The sequence below is a fragment of the Crocodylus siamensis genome, chromosome 5 (assembly GCF_052110815.1).
Source record: "Crocodylus siamensis isolate JL-2025a chromosome 5, ASM5211081v1, whole genome shotgun sequence".
NCBI classification, from domain to species: Eukaryota; Metazoa; Chordata; order Crocodylia; family Crocodylidae; genus Crocodylus; species Crocodylus siamensis.
The window spans coordinates 46,579,574-46,592,317 of NC_143399.1; the positions used below are offsets into that span (position 1 = coordinate 46,579,574).

General features: G+C 42.1%; 1 protein-coding gene across 1 annotated transcript; it reads left to right on the top strand.

The window, feature by feature from the left end:
- Positions 1-2,065: 2,065 nt before the first annotated feature.
- Positions 2,066-9,263, top strand: LRRC52 (leucine rich repeat containing 52). Its single transcript, XM_090048931.1, has 2 exons — positions 2,066-2,690; positions 8,995-9,263. The coding sequence occupies exons 1-2, from the start codon at positions 2,066-2,068 to the stop codon at positions 9,261-9,263; spliced, it is 894 nt and encodes a 297-aa protein (XP_089905057.1).
- Positions 9,264-12,744: the final 3,481 nt, after the last annotated feature.

Sequence of the window (12,744 nt, forward strand, 5' to 3'; positions counted from 1 at the left end):
TCAAGTGACATTAGTTTGTTTATATTGCTTGCTTTGTGCTTTGGTCTGCCTTGATTTGGTTAGGTTTATTATTATCTTCAGTTTGGTTTGTATGTTTTGGTGTTTCAAAAATACTTAATATGTTGTTTGCAGTCAACTGGTCTGATCATAGACTTGTTAGGTGATTCATATTTTTGCGTTTAATAATGCTCCCTCTTGTTTGAAACCATGACTTCTGCCTGCTAAATCCATTTGTAAAAATATTTTAATGAAGTAGAACAACAGAGGAAGCAATCTACACAGTCCACTACATTGACAGTCCATTAGCCCACAGTAGCTAGCCTGGAAAGGCACACCTACATGGATACATAATTCATCAGATAAAGCAACATTTTATCTACCTACAACAGCCTCTGCATGTCATTAGGGACAAAATGTCCCATGCACATTGGTGTCCACTTCCCAAAGACATTCACAGAATGGTTACAGCTGGCCCAATCCTGCTGCATGTCAGTAACTCACAAAATAACATGAAACAACAGTCTGGAGGACCCCTGCTTTGTTTGTTACAGAAATTAGAAGGTGTGCAGTGAATAAGGAGGGTTGTTGCAGCAAGAAAAATAACGGTCTCATCACGGTTAAAGCAAGTTCAAAGCTGTCCTGGAAAAGAGGGTTCTACCCCTGTTTCTGCAACAGAGTTTTTTGTGTGGTGCTAGTCAAGTCTCTTAAACTAGTCAAGTAAATCTGTTGCTCACTAATCCTTGTTTTCTGGATACCTGGTTTGAGATCCTGCAGTCCAATTTACAGACCAGACAGGCTAAACATTCACAGCTGCAAACAGATTTGACCAGATAAAATGGTAAGTCAGGCTACGTGTTCTAAACAGTCAGGGCCTTGGTGTCTCAAACCTGGCTCTCAGAACTCATAATTTTGACCTAAATCTTAGTGCCTCAGTTTCTTAACTATTAAACTGGGATAATAGCAGGTTCTCACCTCAGAGCAGTATTATGAAGCTAAATTTAATTTTCTGTGAAGCACCGAGATATTATGTAATGACGAGCACTGTAGAAAAAAAATCCAAGGAAGTTAATAATCCATTAAGAGTGTTCAGCAAATAAGGCTTAAGACCACATATTAAACAAGGAAAAGAAAACAAAATCCTGAATATCTGCTTATTAAGTGAACACTGTCTACTTCGTGCATTGAATGCATACAAAAGAGCTACTGCAATCTAAAGGTCACAGCCCCATTATGGTAGGCACTGTTCAAATTCCACAAAGTGTTTATAGCCTACATGACAATGTAGGTTGCCTAAAGAAAAAAACTGATACTTAAAGGCTCATCATATAAAGGATTTATAGTACAAGTCAGGTTAGAAAGTCTAGCCATTTCTCAAAATTTCACCCTAAATGAAAATGCATGTGAAAGCCTCCTTCATATTGTATGTTTAGCTAATGAAAGGAACCCAAACTAACCCACATACTAACACAAAAGCATCTTATATCTGTTTGTTCTATCAATGCAAATGAATGCCTATAAGCACTGTATACTGTGTACCATCAGTATGTGAACACATACTTTTACACATGGCACAGCATATATGTGCACCTCTTCCCATTGAGCAATATACCTTTCTAAAACAGATGCACAGAGTTTTGTGCACACAAGATGTGCATGCTTGTACACACACACACACACACGCACAGGCATCTGCAGGGCTGGATAGGTTAGAATAGCTCGCTCTCAAGCCAGGGTGCCTTTGCAAATTGCTGACGTCACAAAGGTGTCAACTGGCAACTAGTGTGACATGCAGATGTTCAAGCAGCTCCTCTTTACTTTCAAGTGTAGAAAGGGGCTGAGTTCAGTCTAAGCTTGCAAGTAGGCAATCTGCCAGGGAGCTGCGTGAGCGAGGGATACAAAGAGCTTCCAAGCAGCCCTGCAGCTCAACTCTTCCTCTGTTTTTATTGTGATGAAAAAATTGCTTGCACAGGACTTCTGCTTTGCAGCTCTTCAGAGCCTCTCATTGCAGCATTCTCTGAAGAGCTGAAAAAGCATAGAGGAAGCACAGCAGTGGAAGTATCATATCATGTCCTCTTCTAATGGCCCCAGGTCCCTGAGGCTGGTGTTTCTTTTTGGAATAGTATTGGCATCCAAGGTCCTGAGCTGTCCACCAAACTGCACTTGTCAGTACCTGGAAGTGAACTGCACAGGAAAGCAGCTGCAGGAGTACCCCCTGACCATTCCACTGGACACAAGACAGCTAATTCTGGCTGCCAACAACATCTCCTATCTGCCCTCCGTGGAGCTGAACTTCCTAACTGACTTGGTCTACCTGGACTGCAGGGAGAACCACATTGGGGAAGACCTGGGTTTCACCTTCATCAGTGTCGTCAAGCTTGTTTACTTGGACCTGAGCGCCAACAACCTCACACGTGTCACTTTTACCAGTTTCTCTCAACTCACCAACCTGGTGGTGCTGAAACTCTCAGACAACCCAAATTTGGTGGAGATTGAGAAGGATTCCTTTGCCAATAACAGCTGGCTGAGGCACCTGGATGTGAGCAGAACAGGCTTAACTTTCTTGGATACCAGCACGGTCAGTGATCTGCCCAATCTGAAGTCCCTGGGTCTAAGTGGAAACCCTTGGAACTGTAGCTGCTCTTTCTTGGAATTCAGTATCTGGATAAAAGAGAGCGGCCTTAATTTCCCAGGTGAGGATTTTGTGAGCTTAGACATCCTTCAGCCCACGCATCCTAAGGTTTGGGTAGAAGTGAGTAGAGCTTTCTGTTTTCTCTATTGTGTCACTATTATTCTTGTGCATTCTGGGCCAGACAGTTAGTTGGTGTAAATTAGCATAAGTCCACAGAAGTTAATGGAACTATCTGAATGGACATCAGCTATGGATCTGGCCTTTTGAGTGTCACAATATACAACCCACAAACACATACAAGAGTACATATGCTGCAAACACACTGCTGTATACACACATGTGCACGCATACACACACACACACCATCAACAACTATTTTTAAATTATAAGAAACAAGCAGATGGTGACTTGGGTAAAATTCTGCCTTTAGCTTCAGTTGAGGCCCTTGTGACTGAAACTTGTAGAGGTCTGTGATCAAGTTCAGTGTCATATGTCTATCCTGCTGCACTTAGCCACAGGCAGTACTTTCTGCATAAGCAAAGCTACTACTCTGAATGTCCTGACTTTTCTAGGCCACCTCCTATAGTCTAGTTTCTTGACTTATGGCATTACATTGTTTTATCTTTAAGAACTCCCAATGAAAATGCATGATAGACCATTATTGTAGCCTTAGTGCCTCTCACACCTTTTCCAACACAGCTCAGCCTTGACCCTGCCACACTCCAAACCTAAGCTCCCCACTGTATTACCAGTATAGCTGTACCATAACCTGTAGGAGCCAGTGTTATTCCATATCTGGGTGTCTGTCTTTGAATAAAGAGACTCACTTAGGCCATTGTATAACAAATTTGCTCTATGCACAAACAGAATGGCTGAAACCAAATCAGTTCATTTTCCTTTTGAACCCTCATTGGGACAGGATGCTACAGATGAAATTTTGCCCTTATTGAAGTCAATGAGTGTTTTGCTACCAATTTCAGTGGGGCTATGATTCCACCTAGTCTCATTTCTGTTACATGGGAAGTATAGGTAATGCAATATTTTCCTTAACATCAAGGAGCTGTTCTGCTGGAATAGGCACACACTATTCCTGCATTCACGCACACCCACCATTATCACAGCCCTTCTCTCTTAATACTTATATTACTAAAAGCAGATACATTTTATATAATATACAATATTAATGCCCTGATCAAAAGCTCACAGGATTAAATGAGCTTTCTTTTACTGACTTCAGTGGACTTTGGATCAGGCCCTAAGTGAGAAGAGAAACGTACCATGCAGTTAACACTGTAAGGTTCTGTATGGTCCTCTCTCTTTTGGAAGGATTCTAGCACAAACTGACATAATTTACAAAAGAACCCCCAAACAAGAAAAACATGAGCATGTGTTTAAGTCCCACTAACCTAAAAAAATGCAAAACCACTTGCTTAAGAGCTGTTCTGGATCACTGCGCCTTTCAGAAGATTACTTCTTTCTTATGTCAGCAGGAATATCAAAGTCTGGCTGTTTTCTTTCTGCATCAGAAGATTCTATAGTTGGGTTGAAGCTGCTGATTATTAACAGGGCAGAACAGACACCAATTAATTTCTTAGAATAGTATATTTCAGAATTGATTGAAAGGTACACTGGATTTTCTATACGTGAAAGTCATCCCTGAGCCTAAAGATAAAAGGGTTGATCCTAAATAATCCACAGTGTTTAGGACACTACCAAACAAGAAATGACTCACGCAAAAAAAGTTAGGCTAAAACCTGCAGTGAACAAAGGAAGAGGAGGAGAAGGAAAGGAAGGAAGTCAGAGGCAGGTATTCCCATATGGCAAAACACAAGTTATTTGAGTACCCCTGCTATGTCTTCTGTAAATTTTTTTGGAGAAAGAAACTACTTTTTATTTGAACATAGGGCTATAGACAACTATGGAACTGTGTAAAGAATAATACTTGTATACAAAATATCATGGATGGCAGAGGAGGAGTAAAAGAAAGCATGGGCGTTACTGTACAAGATTGTAGATGATGACTGACTGAGTGCTCAGATCCCTGTGCTACTGCTCTGAGAACTTGCAGTCAATCCCTCTCTCCAACTAGATTGGATGTGTGTATTGGAGACATTCTGGGAAAGAGAAGCAGCAGCTTCTGGTAAAAGTATGGAGGAAGGAGTTTCCCTTTTAGCATCACGAATGCTGCTCCTAAGTGGTAGATGGGGTGAATGAGCCATTTAAAGAAAGGGCCGAAGGGTTACAAACCAGCCAAGGCAGCTCTAATTTGCTTCTGTCAGGCTTTGCTACCTTCTAGCAACACATCGTGTGTAAAACAAACAGGAGACTTTGTGATTCCCCAGGCCTTGTGGGAGAACTGCAGTTACATTTTAATGCTGCATGTAAATGTATCTGGGCTGAGTGCCTTTGACAAAGATCACCTGTTTTCTAGTATGCAAGGAAATAAGAAGCTCCCTGTTTATGTTAGCCACTGCCACAGACAGACAAGATGGCAAAGATGAGATGGATATTTCATGGTATGAAGCCATTCACTGAATAAAGGGGAATGAAGTGTATCTGCAGTCTAGGGGCAAAGCAGAGTGCCCAGTTTCACACCCACCCATCCCTAGGTTTTAAAACAAAAACCAAACAAACAACATACTGATGCCTTTTATCATCATAAAGAAGCATCAGCAAGTATGCAGAGCTGGGACCAAGTTCTAGTTGAAGAACTGAAATATCCCAAGTTTGGAGATGCTTGAGCTCATCCAGAATTTAATCCAGATCCAAAAATAAAAGTACAGGCCTAGCTTTTTGTTATTAGGGACAGTTGCATGAAGACCACTATAGCATAGTTACAGGGTACAACTGGGACACAACCCTCCTAGTGCCAATTCTGCAGGTTCAGGGTAGGGAGTATGCATGAAAATAGCAGCTACTGTCTACACCTCCAGAAGTCAGAGTCATTGTTACTTAATTCACCATATCCTTGCCCATGTTGCAAATGCATCATGTTAGGCAACAGGATCAGTTCATGAGTGTTTATGTAGCAGGATCTGGCCCTCAGAAGATGATTGTGATACCCCCTAGGACAGGAAGAGCTAGGCCACTATTTCAGGGACCTCAGGGTACCCACCCTTTTCTGCCTGATTTGTCACACACTGATGGAAGTTATAGTCCTTAGGAAGGCTGCCCCTAGGGCCCCGAAATAAGCCTCAGTTCACTCTACCACTTTATGCCCAGCTGACACCAGCCCTCAAACACTGAATTGCTTTAGGGGCATTGATTATGGCTTCCAACTTCCACCATGCCTATGCTCATATTTTGCAGGTCTTATGCTTCACCAGCCTGTATAGGCTCTAGTCCTCTTGGCCTTAGCCAGAGCAGCCAATGGGCTACAAACTTCTAACCTAGGCCTACTTGCTCTAGCCCAGCTTCAGAGGTCTCAGCCTGCCAGCATCTTGCTTGTAGCCAAGCCTTGGCCCTAACACAGTTCACTCCCCCTACCCTTTAGCAAGGCTAGGCACCTAATGTTCTAGGCACTCTGTTAGGTGGCTTCCAATCCACCCCTAGAACCACAACCCAGTTGTTTCTATAAACTGAAACCAAAATACCAGCAATCTGCTTCAAATGAAACTTGCAAGGGCCCTTTAAGTCATCAAACAGCTGCAGAAACCCCCTCCCCTCACATTATTTCCATCTCTCCTAACCCACAAGGTACCTCCAGTGTTTGTTCCCTAGCAGCTTAGACTACAAGAAGCTCTTCACATCATAGAACTCAAAGAGCAGTACTAGACCCTGTGCCTCAGAGACCCAGGTCTATATTCCCTAAGCTCTTCCTTCTCACTGGCCACACATGTTCCCCTGACTGTCCACAGGTGTGCTCCCCAGGCCTACTGAGCACCTTCCTGCTGGTCTCCTGGCTCAGCTGGAGTTGTTTCCCTTCTAACTACCTGGATCTCTGTCCTATTCCTCTGCAGCCTGCTACCAGGCAGTTATTTGCAGCCCTTTAGCTCCATAGCTGCCTGCTGCTGCCTGCTCCTGCCTGTAGACCTTATATGTTATAGTCTCCACCTTAAAGTAACAGAAGCCTCTGGCTCCTTGTTACAGACGGTAACATAAGATAGAATGGTCTTGTTTAAAAATGTGTTGACTTCTCTAATTACCCCCAAGGTCTTCCTACCATTAGCCACCAACAGCTAATGTTAATTACCCTTTTCTACAGCAAAGGCATAACTGGGTTTAACAAAGTGTCACTTGACTCTATTAACACATTTACATAATGGTGCTTTTCCTTTTCCTGATACAAACAAAGTTTCAGCATTCTTGACCCATGGCGTCTGAAGGGATTCTGATTGTAGGCGTGGAACATGCAGCAGAAACAGGGGAAATAACAATGATCTGGGCCATAATTTTAAAAGGTTGGGTGCAAAAGTAGGATTGTGAGGCTATTGCATTCCTTTGGCGTGTGAGAGAACTGGTGTCTGTCCCTGGCCATTACAGACGAATACAAAAAACCCTTTGCTAATCAGGCTAATTGTCTGTTTACAGACTTTTTGTCTCAAGCCTGGCAGCTTGCTTATACCAACATTTTCAAAACTGATGATAATGATGTTTCATGTGTTCAGTACTTCAGACACATGGGTCCCAAGTCTTTCCAGCCACTATGGAAAAAAATAAGCATTTGTACCTATTTTTAAGGCTCAGATGCTACTGTGATAATGAATAAAGAAAAAGTGCAATAGGAAAGTAGTAATTCCCTTGACCAGAGTTTGCCTGGTGTTCATTAGTTAAATCATGGAGCCACAGACAGAGACTAAAAAGTATATCAGTCAGTTGTCTCATTTCCTGAGTACCAAGTATCTGATACCCTGAAGCCCAACAAACCTGACTTGATGTTAGCAGTAAATACTCCTGTTATGTTTTATTTCTATAAAGTCAGACCCCTCATTTGGATGGCAGCTCTATTGTGCTGGATGATGGATAAACTTAAAAAGTTCCTTTCCAAACTTACAGTCCTTGAATGAAGAGAGGGAGTTGGCTTTTTTATGGCATATATTAATAGTACAGCTAAAGCAGTACTATTTTAATCAAGCTGAATATGATAATGAGCTAACCTTACCTGCTTGCTTTCCATTCTGAAATTCTCTCTCTCAGAAGTTAAGGTGGTCTCCCTTTCCTTCTCCATCATTTAGCAGTATTCCCCTCCTATCTTGCATTGGCCCTAAGAACCATTGCCTTTTACAAACTTGTATGGGATGCCTATGCTATGAAAGAGCTGGTCTAAGAAAATAGGCCTTCGGAATCTGCTAAATACTGAGTCATGTTTTGTGGGTATGATCACCCGTAAAGCATTTATAGGGGAAGATATTCTGGTATCTGCTAAGAGGTCACTTATTCTGGTATAACCTAAGAGCTGTTAATACAGGGGTGGGCAAAATGTGACCCGGGGGCCAGATGCAGCCCACCAGGCCATTCTATCCAGCCCACAGGGCCCCTAAAAAATTTAGAAAATTAATATTTATCTGCCCTGGGCTGCCTGTCATGTGGCCCTCAATGGCTTGCCAAAACTCAGTAAGCGGCCCTCTTCCCAAAATAATTGCCTGCCCATGTGTTAATACTATAAGTATGCCAGCATAGCTATGTCAGCTCTGCTCCCAACTAGAGATAAGGCATATACCAGCACCTAGAGCTTTTCTGCCAGCACAGTTAACACCATCTTTCCAAACAACATTAGCTAAGCTAGCTGAAGCGCCATAGTTGTATCCACACTGAGAATTTTGCCAGCAAAGTTAGTTTTACTTGTGGGTGTGATCCTCTCATAGTCCCTAGCCAATATAGTTGTGTCAGCAAAAATCTGTAGTATACATTGAACTTAAGGGTTGACTCTTTTGTTCCAATATCAGCATACCTTTCTGTGGGTATGGATGGACATGCTAGTTACTGCATTGGGGTTTAAGCTACTACAGTTTAGTTTCCACTTCCTGGGGGTTAAGAACAATTATTTCACACCATCTGATGTATAGCAAATCTTTGTCCCTTACCTCACAGTGATTATTTAGTCTACCTATACCCTAAGAGCACCCACTCAGGAAGCTATAGCAGGAGAGCTATAATGATGTATCTATATAATTATATTGGTGTAACTGGTTAAACTTTCCTATGTAGGCAAGGCCTGGGAAATTATTCTGGTGATCTGACTGTCACTGGCATCCCTATTGGCAAGTTCAGGGGGAGATGTCTCTGCCAGTTTAGAGAAGGTTTTCTATTTTTTTCAGTCTAGCTCTTTAGAAACCTCATTTATTTTTCTAATTTGCCTCTGGGTTCTTATTTACTATTACTCAAGGCACAGACAAGAGAGTGTTGCTCCTGTGTTTCTTCTGCAGATGCTGAGAACATCTCCTGCTACAGCCCATCAGAGCTACGTGGCTGGCCAGTGCCTGATGTGGAGACACAACTCCACTACATATGTCTCACCCACTTATACCAGTGGGACTATATCTTCCTGGGTCTAGTTGGCTTCTGCATATTCTCTGCTGGCACTCTTGCAGCCTGGCTGGCTGGCATTTGTGCAGTGTTATATGAATTCCACACAGCTACAGGGGAAGACGATGCAGATGAAGATGAAGAGGAAGAGGCATCCACTTATCACTGACCTTTGAAGTCCTTGTGAAAGCCTCTGCTAGCTGTACATTTACTTTGGTCCCCCTCTCCCTTTCCTAACCTCACCTCCCTCTCCAGATGTGATTTTTGTAAACCAAAATATAATTGCAAGAATACAAAATCCTTGTACTCCAGTTTCACTGTCTTTTGGGGAATGTTTTCCTTTCCCTTTATTTTCTCCAAAAGTCCTTTCACCACCTGGGCTTGGAATATTGGCAGATTATTTGAACCTAATCAGCCAGGCTAATACTATTCATTATTAACTGCATGCCTCAGAGTGCTGAGGCACTTTCTGAACCTGTAAAAAAAAAATCATGAACAAAGATATTCAGAATAGAAGCCTAAAGCCAGGCTTCTAAGTTCATGTTTAGGCTTCTAAACTAAATTCTTGATTTTCAAAAATGCCAAGCACCCAGCAGCTCCAGGTGAAGTCAGTGGGAGTTGCTCATCACTTAGGACTGTGGAAAATCTCATCATATACTTAGGAGCCTAAATATATATTTAGCCACCAACATTTATGTTCCTGTTTCTGAAAATTTTATCTAGGGCCTCTGCCCCATAGAGCCCTACATATAAATACCATCAGTAAAAGATATACAAATTATACCCAAAATGATACTATAGGTGAAGCAGCCAAATGTTTGATGCAGTTTTACACAGAATGACCTCTATAGCTGACAAATCAGAATCAAATGTCCACACAATATTTTTCCTGGTATAATTAAATTGGTTTGAAATCACACTTCTAAGGATATGGACATATGATTTACTGCAGGGAAAAAGGGGAACAGAGCTTTCCTGTGTGTGTCAACTGCTCTGTGATAATTGCTTATATGTACACTTATCCCACAGTGGATAAAAGCTAAACTATGATGTACCCACTTCACACACATGGGTATTTACCAAAGAGCAGGTGACGTGGTAAAGCTCTCCCCCTTTTAGCCTGTAGCAAATTGTTCATAGGAACATACCCTCAGTACAGCTTTCTCATGCAGCGAAGGCCCAAGAGAGCTTTCACTATCAAACAAAACCCATCACCAACAGACAACTGCTCCTAGAAATCAGAGGTGGTCTACCAAATTTTGAAGAAACCTGTAGACTCACAGACCCGGTGAAGACCTTTGCAGGCATTTTCTCAGCTACTTGGGATGAAGGCTCTGATCCAGCAAAGCACTTCAAAGTTAAATCTCAAACACTTGAGTAAAATCCCAGCCGGAAGGGACCTCAAGGATCATTTGGTTCAGCCATCTCCACAGATGCTATTCCTAAACTATCCCAGAGAGATGCCTTTCTAGCCACTTCTTGGAAGTCTCCTGGAAGAGCCTCTGTAACTCCTAATGTAAAACATATAACAAAGTTAATAGTAAAGTTAAGCCCAAATTGAAGTGTTTGCTGAATTAGAGCTTTAAAGAGAAGAGGTTCTGAATCCTCAGTTTGAGTTTTGCTCCCCTCCCCACAGCACGTCTTCTACCTAAGACAAGGTGAGGGGCTGTCAGAGCAGAAGTCCCTTGGGCATTTTTGGCTGGTTTACGACCACTTCACATTGGTTGAGATCTTAGAGAACCAGAAAATCCAGTCCCCAAACTCTTAACTCAGATGCCATAGTACAGCTAGAATTTGTTAATATTAAAAAATATTGGTTACACGCAACTAAAGTACTCTTGGAAATAATGGGTGTTGTGATACCAAATACTCCAGAGTTATGCATACAGAGCATAATCGATGTGAAATGTATAGAAATAAGATCCTCTGTATCACTAGCACAGCTAATTGCCAAGAGAAGAATCATCTTACACTGAATGAGTGCAGCAATTCCATGTGTGAAACACTGGCTTCTTGATCTGAAGTCAGCTGCATCTGTTGGAGAAAAAAGACAAACAGGAGAATACTTCAGCAAGCCTGGTCCAAATGCACATCATCTCACAGGAACTGGACACTGGCATTTGTTTAGATAGAATGTAAAACTGGCTATTGAGCCTTTGCCTGAAACTAATACAAAAGGGTCTTAAATTTAATTCCATGGACAGAAGAGACTATGATGAACTGCAGACACTGTAACAGAATAAAACCAGTCCTAAGAATGCAAACAACACTTCAGATGAATGTTGGGAAAACTGTCTGGATCTTAGTTTTCAAGAGTGATTTTGAGGACCTCCATTTTGGGGCACCCATTTTAAGACATCTTAAACAGGCCCAATTTAAAAAAAAAAATTGGAAATAAGGCTCTTTGAAGTGTCTCAAATTGGGCGCCCCAAAACAGAGGATTCCAAAATCACTAGCGACTAATTATGAAATCACATATGGTGGTTTTGACTAGTCATACTCTTCTGGATGGAGATGAAAGATGTCCTATGTAAATTCAGAGGACTCCAAATTCCATTCCACCCAGCTATTTCCCCCTAGGAATGTATCCACATATACCTTTGATGAACATTTATCAAGACTTCTGAAGACATCTTATAAATGGTATCCAAAAGTGTTCTTGGTCATGTCAGGAAGAGGAAGAAAAACTCATCTACTAGTGATGAATAGAGTCATCAGGCTGGGTGCATTCTTATCACAGACAAACTCATTCAGCTTGACAGAAAATAGATGGGATTTAGAAGTACATGATCCCCTTCTTTATAAGATGTTTCACAACACAAGACATAAAAGCTGTAGGCAACCTTTTCTAAAAACTTCCACAACTAAATTTGACTGTCTGGGTATCTCATGCATGCAGAATTTTTACAGATTGAATAGAAATAGATGCTATATCTAAAGGTTACGGATTTTCTCTTGGCAGCAGGCTGGGAAATATGGGTACTATTCAGAGTTCCCAGCCTAGATGGCAAGTGAGCTCACTGAGAACTTCTCCATGGCCAACCTCCCTACAGAGGGAGATATAATAAGGCACTCAATGGCCGGCACCCAGGAAGTCTTCAAGACAGACAGAAGTCACACACTGTGATATGTTGGCCACATGCTTCATGGCTGTGAGGGGAAACTTCTGCATCTCCTTTAAAATCAAAACCATTGTTGAGCTGTAGCAGGGACCCAGAAATACAATGGCTGAGGCTGCTGTAGATGTGCAGCATGAAACCCAGGCAGAACAGAGGACGTTTAATTCTGCCAAAAAGGAAAACCCCCTATTACCAAAAATTCCTTAAATGACATCCATAATCTTCATCACTGTCCTGTCACTCATTATTTATCTGCTTTCCTTTGGGGTAGGTGTTCTGACCCGTTTTCTTGGCTCCATAGTCCAGTACAATGCTCATCAGGAGGAGCCCAGCTTCCCCTAAGTCACTGAAATTCACAGGCAATTACCTGCAGCCAAATGAACATTTGGGGTGGGGGCTTATGTTGGTGCCTGTAAGAGACAGTATAAAGGCTAGTGTCTCTGGCCTGAGGGAAAGGGACCTTTGTGAGGAAATGACAGTTATCCGAAGGAGGAGCCCTGTGCACAGAGGGCTGGGGGTGATTGCAGGGGA